Below are 24,221 nucleotides of genomic sequence, written 5' to 3' on the forward strand. Positions count from 1 at the left end.
GGCCAAGGTCACCTAACCTGCCGCACTGTACAGACTGCGTTCTGTGGCTAAAACTTTCAGGAAACGATTGTTTAAAATGCTCACATCTTTTGATCATACTGAAGAATTTCTTTAATTTAAAACAGAGAAAAACTGGTTTGGGAAGTTTTATCTGTGGTCTGTGCTTTCCCTCAATGGGTCTTACAGATGCTAAGAAAAAGATTAGAATAATCATGGTTAACAGGAAATAAACTCATAAGGAAAGATACTTTTTCAAAGAAGGTAGAAATTTTTTAAACCAGGACTTATGTCAAATGAATAAAGAAATCTTTAGATGGTTATTTAAAATGGGATAAATAAGATGGGCATTTATGTGATTAAAACACAGGGTTTTGATATTACACTTCCTAAGGTTAAATCCAACAACAAAAAAGGATGTCCCCACTGGTCCTCAACATTAAAATTTAAATAAGTCCTTCTATTTACCATTTACAGTTTATGTACCATTTATGTACAGTTTAAATATGTACAAATAAGTATAAATATAAATTTGGGCATTCCTGGTGGCTCAGTGGTAAAGAATCTGCCTGCCAATGAAGGAGATGCAGGTTTGATCCCTGGTTTGGGAAGATTCCCTGCAGAAGGAAATGGGAACCCACTCCAGTATTCTTGCCTGGGAAATCCCATGGACAGAGTAGCCTGGTAGGCTATAGTCCACGGGGTTGCAAAAGAGTTGCACACGACTTAGTGTCTAAACAACAACAACAAATAAATATAAGTTATATAAAGGGAGGGCCTTCCTTGTGCTCAGCTGGTAAAGAATCCGCCTGCAATGTTGGAGACCTGGGTTTGATCCCTGGGTTGGGAAGATCCCCTGGAGAAAGGAACAGCTACCCACTCCAGTATTCTGGACTGGAAAATTCCATGGACTATATAGTCCATGGGGTCGCAAAGAGTTGGACACGACTGAGCAACCTTTCCTTTCACATATAAAGGGAACAAAAAAATTTACACTGAGATAGCCAACCAGCAAACTCAGGCCAAAGGGCCTGAGTTCCTTGGCTCAACCCCACTCTGGGGATTCCAGAGCCCTTTATATAAATTGATAAAATGGACAGGAAATAAAGGAAAGAAAGAAAAACCTCTGAAATTCCTCCTGTAAGATCAAAGTTTATTGATTAGATCCTAATGAAGACCAAAGTTAAAAGGTATCAAAGTAGACAGAATTGAGATGAAAGTGTTTAAAACTGGTATATTTAACTGGGCTTTATTTAAGATGGTTACATCTCTTTTTGTTTAATTATACTGTGGGGTAGACATGTTTCACTGGGGAATCTGTCCCCTGTGTTGTATGATAAGACCAGGTATGTATCAATAAATGTACCCCTCAGAAAATATTAACTGAACCGTTAAAGGAAACCAATAGGGTTACCTGAGCCATACAAATAAGTAAAAACTGGAAACTAACATTCCAGGGCTAATAAAAATAAAAATAGTCATTTTGCTCTGGGTTTAACTTGTAAACTCAGAAGATCTTTGCTGAATGCCTTATACAAACCTTTGGAGGCATGATAAATTCTAAGTTTTAGAACATATAACTCATAAACTTCAGTTTACTTACTGTCTCACTGATAACATCAAGTCAGACAAATCAATCTTTCAGAATCATTTAGGTGACAGACCTGCTCTTTAGGGGATGGAAAGTAACTGTCTTTCTCTTGCAAATCTCTACAAACCAGCAATATTAAGTACAGGTCATAAGGACCTAAGACTGAGCCTAATTAATTAGGTCAATCAGGCAAGACCTGAAACCAAGGAAAAAAAAAAGAAAGAAAGAAAGTAGTTTAAAAAAAAAAAAAGACAGCAAGTGGCAGTTTTAAAATTCAAACCACAGGGAATGCTCCCTCAGCCAAATTTTACAAATAGTAAAGCTTTAGTCATCTGAGCAAGCAACTTTAATGTATTCCAACTGTTCTTTGTAAACTACTAAGTTTACATTGTCCCCTGGGTCAGGAAGATCCCCTGGAGTAGGAACAGGCAACCAGCTCTAGTATTCTTGCCTGGAAAATTCCACCGACAGAGGAACCTGGCGGGCTACAGTCCATGGGATCACAAAGAGTTGGATCTGACTGGGCGACTGTGTGCACACACACACAAGTTTACACTGTAATACGTGACTCATAAAGGAGGTATTTTTTAAGTGAAGGCATGAGATCTCCAGTTTTGCCTGTTTTATACCATATGTCTGTGCACACATCATACATGAGATATCTCTACCTCTGGAAAGTATTATCAACACTGAATTTGCACACCATATGATATCACTTACATGTGGAATCTAAAATATGGCACAAACAAACCTATCTACAAAACAGAAACACACTCGCAGACAGAGCAGACCTGTGGTTACCGAGGGGGAGGGGACAGGAGCAGAGAAGGGACTGAGTTTGGGATAAGTAGAGGTGAACTATTACATACAGGTTAGGTAAACAACAAGCTCCTAATGCATAGCACAGGGAACTATACTCAATACCCTGTGATGAGCCATAATAGAAAAGAATATAAAAAAACAATGTCTATATTATATGTGCATAACTGAGTCACTGGCTGTACAGTAGAGATGGGCACAACACTGTACATCAACTCTACTTCAATTAAAAAAAACTGAATTAATGAAGAGCTCTACTCAATTTAAAAGCAAGAGCTTACAAATTAGAGAAAAGAAACTGGCTAAAAGGACTTTCAGGTTCACAGGAACTGGGAAATATTCAATATTAAGTTGCTATTTGGTATTAAAGTTTAAGTTTGTTGACCTAATCGTGTCTTTTTAATTTGTTTGTGGGTTGTTCCTTCTCAGGGGGGAGGGGCATGCTGGCATTTGAGATCTTAGTTCTCAACCAGGGAAAACCAGATATGCCAAGTTAAAGAATTAAGTGCTTTTCTTTGTGTGGAGAGCCAGGGCTTACTAAACTCATCCTTTTGATGAGCTCCTCAGCTATGTGGGTCTGAATCCTGTGTTCTCACATCCTGAGTTTCCTCAGGGATCACCGGTTCATGCAGGATGGATGTAACTGTTGATGACTGTGACATCCTCCCTTACTGATACGGCAGGAAGTAATCCATTTTTCACGCCCTTTGTTGCAAAACTTCTATATAACCTGGCTCCCCCCACCTCGTCTCTTCAGAGCAGTTCTCTCAGGGTTGCTTGAGATGCTGCCTTTGGGACTTAAAGTCCTAAAAACTCCCACCGAATAAAATATAACCCTCAAATCTGAGGTTGTATTTTTTAAGTCAACAATACTGTAAAGTTTTAGGAAGCATCTATTTACACATTTCCTTATAAATCAGATGGTAAGAGAGGATAGTGATGATTTCATAAAGAAGTTCAGCTGTTTTAAAATTCAGGCACAAAATGTGAACCCAGGTCTCCTTCATTGAAATACAGCACTCTGTGCATTAATCAGGACACATCTCTGATTTTGCTCTCACTTTACTGGTGTGAAGGACCTTCCCTTCCTTTGCATTTTTAATGTGAAGTGGAGGTCATAATAAATGCTCACAAGCTAATGGCCACCACAGGAAGCTATTAAAGGAGCCCAGGGCTCCCCAGCTGTGGGGAACTGGGAGAGAGTGAGGGGTTTGGGGGGAGGGGGGGATCGTGCTGGGAGAGGGGAGGAAAGAAAGATATGGGGAAGGTGAACTTGGCTTTAACTACCCACAGGTCTAGCAGCAGGGAGGGCAAATGTATGGGATCGGGAGACTGGTTCATTGGTACTGCCTTTCCATGAATGCAAGAATACACAAAGGCACAGATATTCACCGCTTAGGAACGAGCACCAAGCTGAGCCAGGGCCTCTCTACACAAGAGGGAAACAGTGGTTCAGTGAGGTCAACGGACTGTGCCCAAGTCAGGAGCAAAGATTTAAATACAGATCTTGACTTAAGCCCCTTGTTCTCTCTTCTACCCACAGAATTCTGTCGCCATAACAAATCAAATTTGACTTATCGGCTTTTCTTTATACCCTCCCCCTAAATATCACCAAAAAACTTTAACAGTCCCTACTGCTGGGCTGTGGGGCGAGAGGTATTTCTTCCCCCTTCTTTTCTATATAATTTCCAGACTTTCTAAATAAGCATGGCTTATTTGCATAATCAGAAACAGATGGAAAATATCTTTTTCCTAAAAGCTAGTCATATTTGATTTCGCCTCTAGGATTTTGTTTTTTTTTTTTCTTTTCTTCCTTGGCTGCACTTCAAGGCACAGAACTTCCAGATCAGGCATTGAACCCGCACCCCCTGCAGGGGAAGCCAGATTCTTTACCACAGGACCACCAGGGAAGTCCCGCCTCTAGGATTTTTAAAGGCACAAAACACCAGGCTGAAATACAGAGGTAAGGAAGTGCTCTGGAGTCTACACTGTACCTGTCCATGTGAAACCGATTCAGGAGGAGGAGGATTGAGTGCTGCTGGGCCCCGGTGGGCAATCGGATCACATGGGACTGCATCGTAATCAGCCCGTTTTTGTTCAGAATTTTCCTGTGATAGTGGAGCTTCCCAGCATCAACCCTGGAGGAGAGGAAAAGAGCAGACGGTCATGTTGCTTTGCTGGCCGCTGCACACAGTGCAGAGGATGTGAATACCGGAGACACATCCCCACCTCCTCCCCCCATCCAGTCAACCTAAGAGAACCGCTGCTATGTGACAATGGCCACGGAAAGCGACCCAACCTAAGGCACACTTCAGACCCCCAGGAGAGGTGGATGGGGAGACAGGGTGGGAGGTATATGTGTGTAGAGGACTGTGGAATGGAGTGGGAAGGGATGGCTGGGTTAGCAAGGAGCTGATCAGACAAGACATGGGTATCTAATCATGTAGCACCCAATAACTAGGGTGACCATGCATTCTGGTTTGCCAGATGGGCTCAATTTATGCCCACTGCCTAGGTGTTCCTTCTGGTCAGCTCCACTTTCCACTCTCAAAACACCTAGTTTGAATAATAAATTCTTTGGTCACCCTAGGGTCTCTCTTTTTTTCCCTATTTTTGGCCGTGCCATGCAGTATGCTGAATCTGAGTCCCTTGACCAGGGATTGAACCGGTGGCCCCTTGCAATGGAAGGGCAGGGTCTTAACCACTAGACCACCATGGAAGTCCCCCCCTTTTTTTTCCCCAGGGTCTCTTCAATGAGAAAGCACCATGCCTTCAACCACCACAGATGCTGGGACTGCCCAGGTGGCAGGGCCTGATGGTCAGGGAGCCCCGACATGTAGAGCAGAGAAGCAAAGCATCCTCTCACTTGAAAGCAGTGCTGTGGAGGTCTCGCTGGAGCTCCCCCTGCCAGCGGGACCGGCCTAACCGCTCCAGGATGCAGTAGGAGAAGTCTGGGAGCTTCAGGTCGGGGTCGCCCTCAAAGCCAATCAGGGCCCGGTACCGCATGTCCTGGGAGGCAACAATGATCAATTTCTTCCCCCACCTGCAAACCAGAAACCGCCGAGGGAAAAAAAAAAAAAAATCAATTAAAAAAATTTACTTTTTTTAAGAAAATCGAAATGTATAAAAGCAGAACCTTAGTGAACCGTGGTTTCCTGCTTCTCAGAGGGTCACAATCCCGAGTTAAGGAGGTTTCCATCCTTAGAACCACAAGAGGGTTCAGGGGCAACAGAGCCAGTCTCACCATTTCTTTGCTTGGATCCCTCCCAGTCTTGCCAGGGCCCTGAGGCCCAAACCCAGACTCCCCACCAGAGCCTGGAACCTCCTACACATCCCCACTGCCTGGCTCCGCACCCACAGTGGCCCCGTTGGTCCTCTGCCCAGCTGCCCTGCCCACCTCATCCTTAAGCCACTGATTCTCATCCTTTAGATCACTGCTCAGAAACCAACACCTCAATTCTCCATACAAATGCCAACCAGAGGCCATATCTGCCTCTGACCATTTCTGACTCATCACACACCTGGCACTCTCAGAAATGGCCACATTTTGGGGGCAAATGTTCCTACCGTAAGTGCCCTAAGAGGGGGGACAAGTTCTCTTCTGGGTCCCCAGGACATCCTCAGTGCCTTAAATGCTTACAGAAGGGCCTCTGTAACCATCTATTAAGTGAATAAACTTGCCTCCTGAACTGGACTGAGAAAACAAAACTTCAGAGTCAAGAACAGTGCCCTGTGTGACGGGCGGACCTGCCATTCTGGAGAGCAGACCTGTGACAAATCATCAGCTCCTCCTACTGTCTGGGTGTGTGAAAAATAATGCCTGCAAAAGAGGTCGAGCCCCTGTCCCAGCAAGGCGCTTCAAGAAGCCCCAGCTTGGGATACAGACTTCTCTGCTGATGCTGAACAGTCAGATGCTGAAGACAAAGAGACTCCGCCCTGGGGCCTTGCCTGCTGACTTATTAATAAACGGCCATCTTGGGCAGACTGTCTCGGGTCCCAGCCCTGCCACAGAGATCCCACGAGGGTGTCCTGGCAGAGAAACCATCTTCACTCACTCCTTGGCATCGAGACACAGCAGCTGGAGGAGCTCCCTCTCCCAGGGGAGTAAGTCACTAAGAGTCTATATGAGAGCCCTCGGGCTCCCAGGCCCTCCCATCTACAGGCAGCATCTACTCCTCCCAGCCTGTGGTTTACTGATACCTGATCCTAAGGCCTGTCTTCACTCACATCGCTCAGCCTGACAGTTCCTCCTCCTGCTCCCCTCCCACCGCCAAAAAAACAGATGATTCCACCGCTCCTACTGAGCAGGCAGAAAGTAAAAAGCTGAGGTTGTCGATGTTTTCGTTTAACTGCAGTTTCCTTCGCATTGCTTGTGACCCAGTTAGTCTTCTGTACAGTCCATCTCTAAAGAGTGTTAGGCAGCGAATACACATGATGGACAAGACAGCCTCCCTTCTGGGTCTGCACGTCACAAACTTACGACCTGTGTTCTTGAAACAGGTTCGTTAAGTTAAACTGGAAGAGCTCAGCTGAGAAAAGAAGTTTGAAAACAGGGACACTGACTCGCTGATTTAAAAATGTATTCAGGGTGGTTTACCCCCGTTCTGTGGGAACTCCAACCTTTCCCAGTAGCTGACTCTAGGACTTCTGCCCGAGGCCTGATTTGCTGACTGTGGTCATCAAATTATCCAACACTGATTAAATGCCATGCAAGGAACTAGCAATGCCAAGATAAATAAAAAATGGCATCTGCCTTTGCAGAGCTCACAGTCTACTGAAGAGAAAGACAAGAAAAGAATCACTTACAAGGGGATGCGATAACTGAGACCAGGGTTATGAAATGACAGGTACAGGCCCCCAATTCAGGCCTATGAGTGTGAAGAGAGCTTGCGGGCCATCACCAGGGAGTGCTCTCAAAGAGGGGGGTTCCTGAGGAGGCAGGAAGCTCGGTGGGGCAGGGGCAGGAAGCAGGCGCTGCAGAACTCCAGGAGGGGAGGGGGGACCCAGAGGGACAGAGAGCAAGTGTGGCTGGTTCTGAGAAGCCTGGCTCCAGCAGCAGAGTCACAGTCACAGGGGATCCGAGGCGGGGAGAGGGTCTTGTTTTACGACGAACGAATCACAGTGTCAGGCTGGGGGGAGAGCAGTGTCGATAGGGAAGAGCTGAAAATAAAGGAGAAAGATGAGCCAGCTGACGGAGGCGGGAAAAAGCATGAGGTTCTTGGGAGAAAGAGAGGAAGAGACATCACTGGCTGAGACAGGGCCCGGCTTCCGTCTCCTCTGAGGTGAGGGAGGAGGGAAATGGGGGGGCAAGTCTGCAGGCTGAGGAAGAAGCTGGCAGCAAGGTGAGTTCACAATGGAAGCTTCCTGATCCATCAAGTAGGAAGGGAGGTGGGGACGGGGCTCACAAAAGGACTGCTCCTTTGTCCTAGGCAACCAAGGATGTAACCTGGACACAAAGGGAAGAAAAAGGCAGCTTTCCCTGCCCCCACTCCAGCCAGAGCAAGATTAGCCCCAAAAGAAGTGGAGTGACGAAGGCAGAGGGCCGGCTTAGCTAGGGCAGGGTGGACGCAGTCTGAGAACACCGGGGCTGCACCCTGTCTTGGCGCTCTGACCACACCCTCCGACTTAAAGCAGGAAGATGCCCACAGTGCAAACGAGTTACCTGCCAAAGGCTTCTACCATCGTGCAGCGGGGCTGTAACATCTTGGTCCTGATGTCGTTGGTAATGTTCTTCCTCTCCTTGAAGTACCGGCATGAGCCCTGGATGCCATCTTTATTCTCTAAGATCATGTGAATGGGATAGACATCCTCCAGAGGAACCGGGTCCCTCCTGGACTCCACAATGCCCGTTTCCAAATCAATTTCTTCATACCTAAGGGGTGGGGGGTGGGGAAGTGCACAAACATCGAACCACAGCTCAGCTTCAGAAGTAACACGTGCTGGCTGAGTTCTGACAACCTCTGGCTGAGGTTGGGGAGAGGGAGTAAGAGCCCCTGGTCTCCCTGCCTTCCTAACGCAGGATGTCTTGACAAGCACTGTCCCTGAGTCTCCATCCCAGACAACACAGATCTTCCCAGGAGCCTCCAGGTTCACCCCCGAGGATGAATGCTGAAATCGGAACCACCTTCCTGGCCCCACCACCTTCCTTGCCTTTCATTTTCCCTGCAAATCCTGTGCTTGGTTTCCAAACCATCAAGTTTGGACTTAATGACTCAAGGCTTCCCTACCTGGAGATGTCACCTTTCCATCTCTTTAACTACCCCTCTTCTACTTTCACCCATTTTTATGGTTTTCAATTATCACTTGGCATGTTAACAATTCTCACCATCAAATCCTCAGCCCTGTTTCTTACCCCCAAACACTAATCCTGTTTTCAACTGTCATGTTTGATGAGAAAACCAAAGTTATGACTGCCACTTCCCACCTCCAACAAAGCCCCTCCTTGGTACCATTTTCTCCCAGTGGCCTCTCATCAACACCATGGAGACATCTTGAGTTTTGCATCTTTCACCCAGTCAGCTCCGTTTGTCAAGTTTTCTTTCGGAATCCTGCTCACATCCCGCACCTGTCACATCCCATCTACATCTGTCAGTGCTTTTCCCTTCTTGCCCGCTCTGAAACCTCTGCACTACTTAACCCTCCATTCTCAAATCACATCTTCTCAATTCAGGCCATTCTGGCCTGCTGTCCTCTGGCTCTCCAGCCACATCTTCCCAGGCTTCTTTTGAAGGCTCCTGGGCCTTCATCCACCCCAGGGCCAGGTCTTAAGGCTTCCAACCACACTACACTCTCTCCCAGGGAGGGTCCTGGCCAAGAGCTTCCATTGCCAACCACACGGGTGACTCCACGTGCCCAGGTCAGTCCCTCTCTCTGACCTGCTGACCCTCCCACAAAGCTAGATGTTGACCAACCAGAATCTCCACTTGACAACCCACAGGAACCTTGAACCCAGAGTGTTTCAAGGTACGTTCAGCACATTCCCCAACTCCCTCCCTGCTGCACTTCTGTGGGCTCCATCACAGCTGGTCCCCATCACAGTGAAGGGTAGCAGTCATTAGTTTTAACAGGGAAGAGCAAAACCTGGATCTGTTTCTTTTATTTAACCTTTTCCGTTTGTTACTTTTGTTAATATAATCACTAAAAGGATGCTGTCAATGGCTGTAAGCAAACAATGGCCTGCCTCAGGAAAACCTGCCCCCTGACCTGCCCCCCACCCCACCCCCAATCTGCCCTAACGGTCAGGGACGCATTCTGACCCTGCCCACCTGTCAATGGCTGCAGAAAAGAAGAAATTAGCACATCCTCTTCCTCTGCTGGCCCAGCCAAGAGATATTCTGCAAGATTCCAGTATTCTTGCCTGGAAAATCCCAGGGATAGAGGGGCCTGGCAGGTTACAGTCCATGGGGTCACAGAGTCGGATATGACTTAGCAGCTAAACAACTACTTCTCATGCTGGCCCAACCAAAAGATATTCTGCAAGACTAATGGCCTTTCAGGGCTTCCCACGTGGCTCGGAGGTAAAGAATCCGACAGCCAAGCAGGAAACACAGGTTCAGTCTCTGGGTTGGAAAGATGCCCTGGAGGAGGAAATGGCAACCCACTCTTGCCTGGGAAATCCCATGGACTGAGGGGCCTGGTGGGCTATAGTCCATGGAGTCGCAAAAGAGTTGGACACGACTTGGTGGACAGCAACAACAACATGGCCTTTTAACTTTTTTGCCTCACCTCTTCCACCCTCAACAGAAACTGGCATTCAGACCCCCATAAGATGGTACTCAAGGGCGCTAGCCTGCCATCTTCATGGATGCTCAGTTTTCTGAATAAAGTCGCTATTTCTTGCCTCAATAGCTTGCCTCCCGATTATTGGCCTTTCGTACACTGTGGTACTGAAGAAGACTCTTGAGAGTCCCTTGGACTACAAGGAGATCAAACCAGTCAATCCTAAAGGAAATCAGTCCTGAATATTCATTGGAAGGACTGATGTTGAAGCTGAAACTCCAATACTTTGGTCACCTGATGCAAAGAGCTGACTCAATGGAAAAGACCCTGATGCTGGGAAAGACTGAAGGCAGGAGGAGAAGGTGACAACAGGATGAGATGGTTGGATTCCATCACTGACTCAATGGACGTGAGTTTGAGCAAACTTCGGGAGATAGTGAAGGACAGGGAAGCCTGGTGTACTGCAGTCCGCGGGGTCACAGAGAGTCAGACATCACTCAGATGCCCAAAAGTCAGGAACCGGATGGCATCATCCTCCAGACCTACTTTTCGTTATACCCCACACCCAACCAGTCACCAAATCCTCCAGATTCTTCTGCCTCATGTCTGATTCCATCAGCTTTTTCTCTTCATTCTCACACCCACCATGGAAAGCCAAACCTTGACTGCTGGTTCGTGAGTGGATTACTACAGATCTCTCAACTTCATTCTTTGCCCCTAATCTAACCCTCCCTTTGGTGCTTTAGGCTTTAAATGGATTAGTCCAGCCCAATTGGTAAGGGCAGGCTGGATTCTGAACCAAGACTTCCTGGATTCAGCTTCTGGGTTCTGCCCCTACTAGTGGATGACTCTCTCTGTGTCTCAACCTTCTTTCTCTTGAGGGAGGTGGGGATAAGAATATCCAACTTTGTTTTAAAATTAAATAACTTAGTATATTTAAGAATCTTAGAACAGTCCCTGCTTACAATAACCATATACATAAATGTCAACTATTATTTCTCATTCACTACTTCCAGTTCTATACTTCACCCAAACTTATTTCTCTTCCTTTAGAAAAATTCTGCCAACTGGCTACCTAAATCCAACCTTTAAGTCTTGTTTTACACAGTATTCCCTCTGGAAACCTCTCCTGATCCTCAAAACAAAAAGAAAAAAAAAAACCCCACAGCTTTGGGAAACGAATTAACACCCAGTCATTTAACAACGTCCTTAACTTTGGATGGGTGACTTAATTTCTCTCCATCACTCAGTTTCCTCCACTGCAAAACGGGGAAGATAGCTGGGAATTCCCTAGCAGTCCAGTGGTTAGGACTCAGTGCTGGATGGGGAACTAAGATCCCGCAAGCCACACGCTGGAGCCAAAAAATTTAAAAAAAAAAAAAAATGGGGAAGAAAAGAGCACCTTCCTCATAGGGTCACTGCAAGAATAAAGTGGGTTCAATCTCCTGAAACAACAGGAACAAGATATTGCCCAGTACCAAGTTATGCGTTTGTACTCAGTCATGTCTGACTCTTTTGTGACCCCGTGGACTGTAGGCCACCAAGCGCCTCTGTCCACGGAATTTTCCAGGCAAGAAGACTGGAGCGGGTTGCCATTTCCTTCTCCAGGGGATCTTCCTGACTCAGGATCAAACCTGCGTGGCCTGCTTGGCAGGAGGATTCTTCACCACTGCACCACCTGGGAATCCCACAGCACCAAGTCATAATGAGCAATAAATAAGCGTTAGCTATCATTATTGTTGTTGCTGGCGTTGCTAAACTTGCTCTCTAATCTAGCACTGAATGAATGCTCCATAAAGGTCTGTTGATTTCAACTGGTCTCCAATCTTGATCTGAACAGCCTTACTGCTTCAATCCTAAGCTCCACTTCAAAGAAAATACTCTTTAAAACCCAAAGCATATCCTCCCAGTTCTGCTCACCATCACTCCAAACACACAAACACACACGAACATAATGGAACATCACAAGGCGACCCTCCAACTCCATCAGACGCCTGGGCCCCGCCAGGCCGAAGACTCCCCCCCCCCCAATCAGCCTTACTCTGTGCCCCCCCCCATCAGGCTCCGGGTCTTCTTCGGCTCCACTCCTTTCTCTCTCCTCTCGTAAGAACCTGGCCGCCTCCCAGCTCCACCAGACCCCGAGCTCTGCCCTCTCCCGCCCGCAGGGCCAGGCCGCTGACCGGTCTTGGAGCTGGAGGTCTGGTCGTTCCCGAGGCTCCTCGTAGAAGCTGATGCCCGGGTTCGTGGCAAGGGCCCGCCACAGAAACTCCTGCGTGTAGGGCTCCAAAGGGAGCGGGAAGGGTGGCACTCGCGTCTCCAGACGGCTCCAAAGCGCGGGAAGGCACAGGCCATCAAGCCCCTCCAGGGCCACTTCGTCCAACAACGACTCCAGCGCGTCCATTGCTACTTCAGTTAGCTGCACCCGGGGCGCCTGCGTACCACGCCGCCAAGGGCCCCGGTCCAGAGCGCCTGCGCAAAACGACTGGCAGCCAGGGAGGCGGGGCGGACCCGGGAACCGGAGGAGGAGTTCCAGACCGAGATCTTAACGTCACTCCCTTTGGGGGCGGGTTCATTCCGTGGAGCTCCACCGCTATTGGTCCGGAACCCCGCAGTAACCAGGGGAACTGCAAACAGTGTAGAGGCCGCTTCCGGTTCGAGCTCCCGGAACCGCCGCCTCTAGGGATGGACGGTGAGTGTCCGTGGGCCCCCTCCGGGAGGTCGGGCAGTTACTCTCCCATTCCTCCTGCGGGCCCTCCGGGCAGAATCCTAGGCCACAGACCCCTGGACCTTCACTGCCTGACCCAAGGGAGTCGCCGTCGGAGGGAAAGGGAACCTAAGTGGTCCGCGATGGGAAGAGGAGGCTGGGGGGAGTGGTCGGTGATTTGGTCACTGTGCCGCCTGTGGTTGTGTTGGGACCCGGTACTGGCCGGGGCATCAGAGAAGGGGTTTAAGGTGGGGAAAAAAATAGAGGTCTGAGGGGGTGGGTCTTGTGTGTCATGGGTGTGGAACTATGGAATGTAGGAGTTAATGGGGGTAGGCTTTTACAAGGGTAGTGCAGTCATCAGCTACTGGGGATGGGAGTTGGGGGAGACTAGGGAATACTGTCTGTGCTTTGATGTTAATGATACTGTTCCGTGCCAAGAACTCTGTAAATGCTGTCAAGTAGCTCGATAAGCTTCCTAAATTTTTTGAGTGTTATCCCATTTTACAAATGAGGACACCGGCTCAGAGAAGTTGAAGTATCTTGCCCCAAATCAAAGTCATCAACTGGCACAGTGAGAAAGGGACCCAGGCACTGGCTCTGGAGTTGAATTAGGGAGTTAAAGATATGGAAGGAATTTTAGAAGCCTTTCATTCCAGAAGTTGCAAATACAGATACTTGCAGGGGCAAGTCTAATGGGCTGGATTGGGCTGTGATTAAAAGTCAATTTCTTTTCTGAAAGAGAAGCTTCTCACTCAGCTCAAAGCACTTATTTTCCTGGGGGGTGCTTCTCAAAATGCTGTGATGGCTAATCATTCTGAAGGCCAGATGCAGCCTGTGGGCCATCATTTGGGGATTCTCAATAAGAATCATGGCTTCCCTGGTGGCTCAGATGGTAAAGAATCTGCCAGCAATGAGACCCGAGTTCTATCCCTTGATCAGGAAGATCCCCTGGAGTAGGAAATGGCAACCCACTCCAGTATTCTTGCCTGGGAAATCCCATAGACAGAGGAGCCTGGTGGGCTACAGTCCACGGGGTCACAAAGAGTCAGACACAACTGAGCAACTAACACTTTCACTTTCAATAAGAATCATAGAATTCTATGATTCCAAATATCTACCCTGATATCTCATTTTATAAACGGGAAGACTAAAGTCTAGAGAGACTGGTAGAGTTTACTACCAGTAGTACCTACTGGTAGACCAGTAGAGTCTAATACCAATAATATTTCCCACTACACCACTGTCCCTCACTTCTGGGAAGTTTGTTCCTTTGTGATATCTGCCTAATACAATGTGGAAAAAAAAAATTTTAATTGAACAATCTGTTTTACGTTTAAAAGAAATCTTTGCCCTTTGGACTTCAGAGGTACTATAAAATGTCATTCACCAGTTTGCCCAGTGGAAAGATCCATGTTAATGCTGCTGCTGCTGCTGCTGCTAAGTTGCTTCAGTCCTGTCTGACTCTGTGTGACCCCATAGACGGCAGCCCACCAGGCTCCCCTATCCCTGGGATTCTTCAGGCAAGAACACTGGAGTGGGTTGCCATTTCCTTCTCCAATGCATGAAAGTGAAAAGTGAAAGTGAAGTTGCTCAGTCATGTCCGACTCTTCGTGACCCCATGGACTGCAGCCTACCAGGCTCCTCTGTCCATGGGATTTTCCAGGCAAGAGTACTGGAGTGAGTTGCCATTGCCTTCTCCGGTTAATGTTGCTACTAAACATCAAAACTGAAATCTTCTTATTACTTAGGATGCCTTTATGCTCTTACCTCAAAAGAGCTTTGTATATATTATGTCTGTGATATTGACCATATCAGAAATGAAAGTTGAGAAAATCTTACATTTATCATGTATCAGTTCATTTAAAAGTAATAATAAGTGCATTACTTCTGAACATAATACTTTTAATGAAAAGAAGCTATATTTCCCACCAAAAATATCAGTAGAAAATGTGGTTTTGTTTTTCATTTTCTTAAATCTCTTTAATACCTGGTTTAATCGGAAATAGCTAGACTCATTTCTGCTTCATCAGCCAAACTGTGGTGGTGTTATTTTGGCTGATGTATTTGAAGAAAATGGGGCCTCACACAGACATATATGTGGGGCAGGGAATATTTTAATTGCCATTTTAGATAACATTTTAGATAACATTCTTCTTTGATACTATTCCAAAGCTTAGCAAGTGGTAATTTCTCTAAGGTTAGCCACAATGTGGCATCTGAAACCATATCGGTGAACTTCTGTACTCTGTTACATTAAAACCCGTTGGTCTGTCTTGCCCTTTGATTGCATATTTTACCCATGTATGATTTCATAATATTAAGCATTGGTCATTTGGAAAATGTTATTTCACTGGTTTATGCAAATATTCAAATGTTGACATTGGAAATGACATGCCATTTTTGTAGTATTAAATGGCATGTCATTACACAATGTCAAAAAGTTACATTCCTTTAGTATTCCTATCATATTTTTTTCTATCTATCATTTTTTTTGAAAGGAGTTTAAGTATTGGGGAACTGTTAAAGTAGACTAAACAAGTTTCCTACTTATTTCCACTGGAAAGCTTAAAATTTTTCATTGGCAACAAACACCATCAGTTGTTTCCATAAAGTGACAGGCTTACTTTTTTTGTATTTAAGAAAATGTCTGCCCCACACTCATGTCTGAATAACTGTAGTTTGTCTTTTCATTGTTCACTCAAGTAAAGATGACATTTGATAAAATATTTGGCTAGTTCATCTGGCAAATTAAATAATCATACAAGTGTTTTCTAGATCAACTGTTGTACTTTGGCTTATAGCAGAAGTGTTTGTTGTGTACCTTGCATTTTTTTCACACAGAATATTTTAAAAAAATGTGTTCTCATGGGTTCAGGTTTAATAAAATTAATTTTTCCTGTTTCATCAGTTCAGTTCAGTTAGTCGCTCAGTCATGTCCAACTCTTTGCGACCCCATGAACCACAGCACGCCAGGCCTCCTTGTCCATCACCAACTCCCAGAGTCCACCCAAACCCATGTCTATCGAGTTGGTGATGCCATCCAACCATCTCATCCTCTGTCGTCCCCTTCTCCTCCTGCCTTCAATCTTTCCCAGCATCAGGGTCTTTTCCAGTGAGTTAGCTCTTCGCATCAGGTAGCCAAAGTACTGGAGTTTCAGCTTCAACATCAGTCTTTCCAGTGAACACCCAGGACTGATCTCCTTTAGGATGGACCAGTTGGATCTCCTTGCAGTCCAAGGGACTCTCAAGAGTCTTCTCCAACACCACAGTTCAAAAGCATCAATTCTTCGGCACTCAGCTTTCTTTATAGTCCAACTCTCACATCCATACACGACCACTGGAAAAACCATAGCCTTGACTAGATGGACCTTTGTTGACAAAGAAATGTCTCTGCTTTTTAATATGCTATCTAGGTTGGTCATAACTTTCCTTCCAAGGAGAAAGCGTCTTTTAATTTCATGGCTGCAATCACCATCTGCAGTGATTTTGGAGCCAAGAAAAATAAAGTCAGCCACTGTTTCCACTGTTTCCCCATCTATTTGCCATGAAGTGATGGGACCGGATGCCATGATCTTAGTTTTCTGATTGTTGAGCTTTAAGCCAACTTTTTCACTCTCTTCTTTCACTTTCATCAAGAGGCTCTTAAGTTCTTCTTCACTTTCTGCCATAAGAATGGTGTCCTCTGCATATCTGAGGTTATTGATATTTCTCCCGGCAATCTTGATTCCAGCTTGTGCTTCCTCCAGCCCAGCGTTTCTCATGATGTACTCTGCATATAAGTTAAATAAGTAGGGTGACAATATACAGGACTTCCTTAAGTGAAAGTGTTTTGTTGATTGTTTTGTCGTCAGTCATGGCACTAAAGAATATAATGACAACGGGTACAGTATGGTGCCAGTGCCTTGTAGCCACTCAAGCTATAAGCGGTTTTATTAATACTTACTGTTGTTTTCACACCATCAGTGCAAATACTGACACAGTAGAAAAAGTCTTAGAATTATGATAGAGATAATAATTGTTCGTGGGAACCCCTCTTCCTCCCAGAATCTGTGGAGCACACTTTGAGAAACATTGCTATGGACCATTGGCAAGAGGTCTGTTCAGCCACTTCTAATTGTTATCTTCTAAGCACTCCTAGAGCATTATTATGGCCCAGAGGAGGAACCTGTCCATTTTTCAGACTGGTTGAAAAGTGAAAGTGAAAGTCACTCAGTCATGTCTGACTCTTTGCGACCCACCAGAATACTGGAGTCAGTAGCCAGTCCTTTCTCCAGGGGATCTTCCCAACCCAGGGATCAAACCCTGATCTCCTGCATTGCAGGGGCATTCTTTACCAGCTGAGCTATCAAGGAATTCCTTTCAGACTGGTTAAAAAAAGAAAAAATTTTTTCTCTTTAAGAAAGTATTTGCCCTAATATTAGATTTAGCATTCAAAGGATCCCTTTTTCCTTTGCAATTTTATAAACTTTGATCTCTACACAGTTTTCCAGGCACATATCTATTGGGTAAAGTGAAGCATACCTTGATGAATTATGATTCTAGCCAACTAGATAGATAAGCCAAGCTGGCCTTGTTAGAAAGATGTTTACTTCCTAATCTCACGGAAGTTTAAATATCTGCTAAGTATCCCCAGACTGGATTGTAGTTTGGTATATTCCACCTGTGCTAATCACCGTAGCTTTTCACAACATTTTTCCCTGCCTTATTGGGTTTGGCTTTCGGCAGATTCTGTCTGGCTCTGAGATGAAGGTATTGTAATGCTCATAGGTTTCCTAGGCCAAATAATTCTGGACTTGAATCTCAGTGGTGTACTCTGACCTCTCTGAGCCTCAGTTTTCCTGTCAATAAAGTGGAGATGATACTGAAGCTTACCTTGTTTTGTGTACCAATTCGTTGGTGAATCTGTTATTGTGGATTCAAGGAGACTATGTGCAAACACACTTAACGCCAAGTCTGGTGTATGAAAAGCACTCCTACATGGGGGTTATGCTGTTATTACTGCCACTGTGCAGATTTCTTCTGTACTGCTGACAAGAGGGAGCAGGGAACCCGGCGAAGCTCGCTAACAAATAATAATCTTGGTAATTAGCTCACTCTTTGTTTAAAGAAATTGCAATGTTTGACATGGTTTATTTACACAAAAGTAAATTGGCAGTGTAGGAGTCTTCTGCCTCTGAAAATGTTCACCTTTATGTCAAAGAGGAATTTCCCCCAGTGCTTTTAAAATATGAGATAGCTGAGAGAAAAAAATTCTCCTCAGTTTTGCAGGAACATGATAATTAGACAAAAGTTCAGCACATAGAAATAATTAGAAGGATTTTAAAGCTACGCCTTTGCTTTAGTTCCCCCCAGAGCAAATATTCGACATCTCCCCTATTTATACTGTTCATTTGCTTAGCAAACTTTCTCCAAGAATTAATAATGCCAACATGAAATTTAGCCTTGCTTGTCTAAATAACCCAAACTGCAAAACGGGTGTCATTTGAATTAGTATAGTTTTGCTGAAAGTACACTGTCAGCCTGTCTCATCTTTTCTGTCCTTGGGTGGTGTTTACCTGGGCGCCTGGTGATTTGTCTGTTTCTCTTCCTACTGAAAATAATTCAAGCCAAAATAATAATAATAACAATAAAATAAAACAAAGAAAGCATTCAGCAGGCAAAATAAATGTGTGGTCCATGTAGCCTCTGTGTTGCTTCTGTTTTCCTTTCTCCTTGGCTTCAATCCTTCTGATTGATTTCTTTTCCCTTGCTGCTCCTCGGCATTCATTCCATCCTGTCGTTTTAGCTCACAGGAACTTGGCACACTCTGTTTTGTTTATTTTTCTTTGGGGCATTCTTTCAGTGACTCCACATTGCAGCGCCTCCTGTGCACTGAGATCGAGACACATCAAGATGAATTAGATTGAATCCAGGTGAAGAGGGGATGGAAGCTCCATGTACTCTTCTCCGAATTCTCGTGAAGTCGATTTTTAAAGACATAAGTTACAATTTTTTTATCCTTAAAAAACAGAGATGGAGCAAATTTGAAAATGAAGTCTTTATACCAGAGGTTGCAAACTGAGAGCCTCTGGCTGAGTCAGCCCACGAGCATATTTATTGGGCCCATAATTTTTTTCTTTTAATTTTTTTGAATTTGTTGTCACTACTGAAAAATTGGAAGATTTCTCATAAATCTCTGATTATGATGTTTTCTTAAAAATACTGGAAAAGTCAATTTATGAATCCCAATAAATATCAATAAAGTTAATATCAAATTGAAATTCAGCATGGCAAGAGTTCCCTCTGCGGGAGCTATGTGGAGACCACCCCCTTAGAAGAGAAGATCTCTTTCCAATCCATCACAGCCCCTACCTGGCTGGCTTCCCTCATTGCCTCTGATAGCTGCCTGGGCCCCTGTAGGCATTTGAAGCTACATCCTGCTCTAGTATTAACTGGGACCGTTTTGAAAATCCCTATATACTGTTGTGTGCCACACTGTTTTACTTGTTCTTTCAGCTTTAATCTGGGAGAAAAGAAAAGGGAGGCCTTATATTCTCTTCCCTTAAGAACTTCAGAGTTGGGTGAGAAAGCCAGACATCAGCAGATAACTTTAGTCCAACTTGGTGGTCCCCAGAAGATAACATTTATCAAGGTGTTCCCCACACCCAAAGCACTCTGGTCCACTGCTGGCTTTTGTAAATAAAGTTTTATTGGAACACAGCCACACCCATTAGTGTACAAATGTACACCCACAGTCTATGGCTGTTTTCATGCTTCAGTGGCAGAGTTGACTCATTGAGACAGGGACCATATGGCCCACAAAGCCAAAAATATTTGCCGTCTGGCCCTTCACAGGAGGAGTTTGCCAACATCAGCCGCAGAGGACTCAGTTTGGCCCTTCCGATGGCTCAATGTGCTGCTGTAATTGTGCTCATTTTATACCACACAGCTAGTCGGTGGCAGAACCAGGACTCATTTGAACAAAGTCTGCATTCTACTGTGTCATCAAAGACCTGTCCCTGCCAGTGCTGACCCAGTTCTCACACCTGGGGAGCGAGTCTGCGAGTGAGGCTTGCCCATTAGGCTGGTGAAAGAATAAACACCGTTTAAAAGACACCATCCCTGACTACTCTCCCAGCTCTCCCTGGACTCTGAGACTGCTCCTCTATTCCCACGTAGGAGGGGGCTTACAAGAAGCAACATGGGTGGGTAGAAGGAGGATCTTGGAGCTGCTTATAGAGCACTTTGTGTAAGAATAAGAAAGCATCCTTGTCCTCAGTAGCCCTGGGCTGACTATTGATGCCCCATGGGGTTTTGAATAGCCATTGCCTTGTTGCCCTGTGAATATAGTACCTTTCACCAGAGAATTTCCCTGGGGATGCTGTCCCCTCCCTTCCCCATCCCTCAGTTGGCCTGCTGGTGTCCCCATCCGTTCCCCCGCCCCCCACCCATCCACATCATTTTCAGATACCCACCCATTCCCATGCTCAGAGACTTTATACTGGGCTGGACTGGGTCTGTAGATGTGTTTTCCCACATTTAGAAATAATGTTCTGTGGCTAAGCTGTGTCCGACTCTTTGCATCCCCATGGACTGCAGCCCAGCAGGCCTCCCTGTCCATCACTATCTCCTGGAGTTTGCTCAAACTCATGTCCACTGAGTCAGTGATTCCATCCAACCATCTCATCCTCTGTCACTCCCTTCTCCTCCTGCCTTAAATCTTTCCCAACATCAGGGGCTTTTCTAATGAATCAGTTCTTCACATCAGATGGCCAAAGTATTGGAGTTTCAGCTTCAGCATCAGTCCTTCCATGTATATTCAAGGTTAATTTCCCATCAAGCCTGGACTTTTAGTGTCTCCCAGTAAAACGGAGCTTTAGCCCCACAGGGCCTGCCTTCCTACACCGCCCCAGTCCTCCAGCACTGAACAGTGGCCACCCTCTTGACCTTGGACTTACGATGGCAGTTTGACTCAGTCTTCTGGCTGGTGGTGCCAGTCATCAAGTGTTTACTTCTTGCATTGAGTGCACTGGGCTGACCTCCAGGCATCTGTGATTTCAACCTCTAGCCGAGCTACCTGGGGAAGCTGGCCTCAGTCATTCCAGTATCCTTTCCCACCTCCCTGCCTTGCCTTTTCTCTGCTCCCAGCCAGCCATGCCCTTCTCTCAAGTCACTTCCACACCACAGATGAACAGTGACTGGTACCACCTGTGGTATTAGCCTCACCCACATGGTTCTGGATCCCATGACCTCTCAGGAGTGGCGCTAGATCACGGGTACTGGGTTCTGCGCCTTTTTCCCTTTCTGTGTGTGGAGACCCACTCTTGCTTCTTTGCATGCCCAACACTTGGCCCAAGGCCTGGCACAGGGAGATGCTCATGAGTGTTTGCCGGGTTGACACTGTAACCAGGAAAGAGAGGAACCCATTTACTTGCTCGTTAGTGAATTTCTGGCTGGTCTCCATAAAGCAGAGAAAGAGCCCTTGTAGCCAAGTTCCAGAGACCTCGGCAGGTTTCTGTTTTTCTGGTGGACAAGGATGGTTCATCCAGACTTTGTCCTTTGCAATCATTCACCCCGTCTTAACAATATATTCTAGCCCAGCTCCCTTTACTACACCCCAGAGCCCCTCGTTGTATTCTGTTCTCCCTCTACTTTTCATTTAGTGTTCCTGTGCTCCCCCCATCTCTATCCCAGTGAATTCCCTGTCACTGCTATCTTCCATCTCATCTTGGAGCCCAAAGCCACCTTGACCACGCTGAGCTGATGGATTCTTCAGACACGGCCCCTGACTTACGTCCCTCGGGGATAGTAAAGCTGCAGGTGAATGCAGCATCAAATATGTCTAGTCACCAACCCCCGGACCCCTGCAGAGACCACGACACTTTTCTAAACTCTAGTGAATGTGAACTTCATGATGTGTGTGAGTGTGTGTGTGTGTCCTCTCCAAAGAGTCCCAAAGTAATTAGATACACTGTATGCTGCTGCTGCTGCTGCTGCTAAGTCGCTTCAGTCGTGTCTGACTCTGTGCGACCCCATAGACGGCAGCCAACCAGGCTCCCCTGTCCCTGGGATTCTCCAGGCAAGAACGCTGGAGTGGGTTGCCATTTCCTCCTCCAATGCATGGAAGTGAAAAGTGAAAGTGAAGTTGCTCAGTCGTGTCCGACTCTCATATAAACCCACATAAAATCACAGAAGGTTAGAGCTGGAAGGGACCTGACAGATCTAGTCCAGGATCCCGTTTGGGGATGTTGATATGTCTCAGAGCCCTGAAGATCTTGTAGAGATGTCATAAATTTAGAAGCCTGCAAGGACCAGGCAGGTAATATAATGCAGCGGCAGCCAGGGTTTATTTCATTATGCTGCTTTGCGTCAGGTTCTTTCAACACCTGAATATATTTTGCATATCTGGGAATCTGTTATCTACTAATTTCCTAAAGCTTGTGGCTTCCTCCTTCTTGGTCATCTATGTTGTTGCTGTTTAGTTGCTAGTTGTGTCCAACTCTTTTGTGACCCCATAGACTATAGTCCCCCAGGTTCCTCCTCTGTCCATGGGATTCTCCAGGCAAAAATACTAGAAAGTGAAAGTAGCTCAGTCATGTCTGACTGTGACCACATGGACTATACAGTCCGTGGAATTCTCCAGGCCAGAATACTGAGTGGGTAGCCTTTCTCTTCTTCAGGGGATCTTCCCAACCCAGGGATTGAACCCAGGTCTCCCACATTGCAGGCAGATTCTTTACCAGCTGAGTCACAAGGGAAGCCCAAGAATACTGGAGTGGGTAGCCTATCCCTTCTGCGGTGGATCTTCCCGACCCCAGAATTGAACCAGAGTCTCCTGCACTGCAGGCGGATTCCTTACCAACTGAGCTATCAGGGAAGCCCCTAGAGTGGGTTGCTATTCCCTTCTGCAGGGAATCTTCCTGACCTGGGGATTGAACCTGAGTCTCCTGCATTGGCAGGCAGATTCTTTATCATTGAGCCACTAGGGAAGCCTTCTGTCATCTATACAATAGAGATAATAAATGTATTCACTTCCTAGGGTTGTTGTGGGAATGAAATACATTAATAGCTGCCAAGCTCTTAGATCAAGGGTTAGCACATGAAAAGTACACATGTAAGTACTCATGATGACATGATTCATTCTCCCGGAAATGTGAACCCATGAACCTTCACTTGCATCTTTACTGTAGGGAAAAAACTCTGAGACCTGCTGATAAATGGCAACTTGGACTTGACCTCAGTGGCAGAGACAACTGGGGAGATGGGTGGGGGTAAGGAACCAGAGGGTACAACGCCATCTGGCGGGCCATTGCCATCAACTGTTGCCAGACAGGAACACAGACCCCATGTCAACGGATTTTTCAGTTTTTCAAAAGAATCCAGAATTCAGGATTTATGCATGTGAAATCTGCCCAGTTTTAAATGTTAGCTGGAAAAAAAAAATTGTTTTTTGGAGACCAGACAAATGTATATGGGCTGGTTTCAGCCAGTAAGTGACTTTGAATGTAGTCTGATCACTGTCATTTATCAGATGTGGAGGCCATGGCATGCGGGGAGAGCGGGGGCAGTTAAGAACCCCTGATGGGGAGCCCAGGATTGGGAGAACAAGGCCCAGATCTCTTTGAGTCCATTGCTTCTACCCCCAGGACAAAGCCTTTCTCCCTGTGATCCTGCACAGTGGGAGTTCTGCCTCCTGCTTCCACTGGGATGGAGATTTCATTTTAACCAAGCAGAGGGGAACCATAAAAACCAGGGCCGAGAATTTGGACTCTCCTCTCCTTCTCTTCAAGGGTTTCCCTGGTGGCTCAGTGGTAAAGAATCTGCCTACCAGTGCAGGAGACTTGCAGGAGATGTAAGTTCAATCCCTAGGTCAGGAAGATGCCCTGGAGAAGGAAATGGCCACCCACTCCAGTGTTCTTGACTGGGAAATCCCAAGTCCCAGAGCAGCCTACAGTCCATGGGGTTGCAAAAGAGTTAGACACAACTTAGCGACAAACAACAACTTCTCTTCTTGTCGATGCTCACCTGTTGTTGAGTTGCTAAGTTGTGTCTGACTCTTTGTGACCCCATGGACTGCAGCACGTCAGGCTCCCCTGTCCTTCACTATCTCCCAGAGTTTGCTCAAACTCATCCTGGAGTTGACCTAAAGGAGTTTGAATTCTGGAACTCCTCTTCCCAGCCACGTGGTCTCAGCCGGGGGTGGGGGGTAGGCGGTGGGAGTTAGTTACTTCATCTCAGTTCCTAGAGATTAAGAGTAGGATCTTCCCATAGGGCTGCTGCAAGAAACAAGTGAATTCATTTCTAAAGCCCCTAGAACGGTTCCCAGCACTTAATGAGCGCTCAGTAAAATTAGCTGTCAGGGGAAGCATTACATCTTTTTCCTTAGGAATTTGGGGATCTTCTGCACAGTCT

The 24,221-nt window shown here is 46.1% G+C and overlaps 2 protein-coding genes across 5 annotated transcripts in view; one reads left to right on the forward strand and one right to left on the reverse strand.

Moving 5' to 3' along the window:
• Nucleotides 1-12,593, reverse strand: part of GTF3C1 (general transcription factor IIIC subunit 1) — a 78,751-nt gene extending 66,158 nt beyond the window's left edge. For both annotated transcript variants that reach the window (XM_070461085.1, XM_070461084.1), the window contains exons 1-4: nucleotides 12,307-12,593; nucleotides 8,070-8,279; nucleotides 5,274-5,450; nucleotides 4,402-4,545 (exon numbers count right to left, since the gene is read on the reverse strand). In XM_070461085.1, the coding sequence (XP_070317186.1) occupies nucleotides 4,402-4,545; nucleotides 5,274-5,450; nucleotides 8,070-8,279; nucleotides 12,307-12,527 (752 nt within the window). In that variant the 5' untranslated portion in view covers nucleotides 12,528-12,593. The remainder of the gene's footprint in view (nucleotides 1-4,401; nucleotides 4,546-5,273; nucleotides 5,451-8,069; nucleotides 8,280-12,306) is intronic.
• A 158-nt stretch (nucleotides 12,594-12,751) lies between these two features.
• Nucleotides 12,752-24,221, forward strand: part of KATNIP (katanin interacting protein) — a 228,664-nt gene continuing 217,194 nt past the window's right edge. For 2 of the 3 annotated variants that reach the window (XM_020907922.2, XM_070461099.1), the window contains exon 1: nucleotides 12,752-12,815. In XM_020907922.2, the coding sequence (XP_020763581.2) occupies nucleotides 12,809-12,815 (7 nt within the window). In that variant the 5' untranslated portion in view covers nucleotides 12,752-12,808. The remainder of the gene's footprint in view (nucleotides 12,816-24,221) is intronic. The other variant, XM_020907926.2, reaches the window with a different exon arrangement.

This window comes from Odocoileus virginianus, chromosome 33 (assembly GCF_023699985.2).
Source record: "Odocoileus virginianus isolate 20LAN1187 ecotype Illinois chromosome 33, Ovbor_1.2, whole genome shotgun sequence".
Lineage (NCBI taxonomy): Eukaryota > Metazoa > Chordata > Mammalia > Artiodactyla > Cervidae > Odocoileus > Odocoileus virginianus.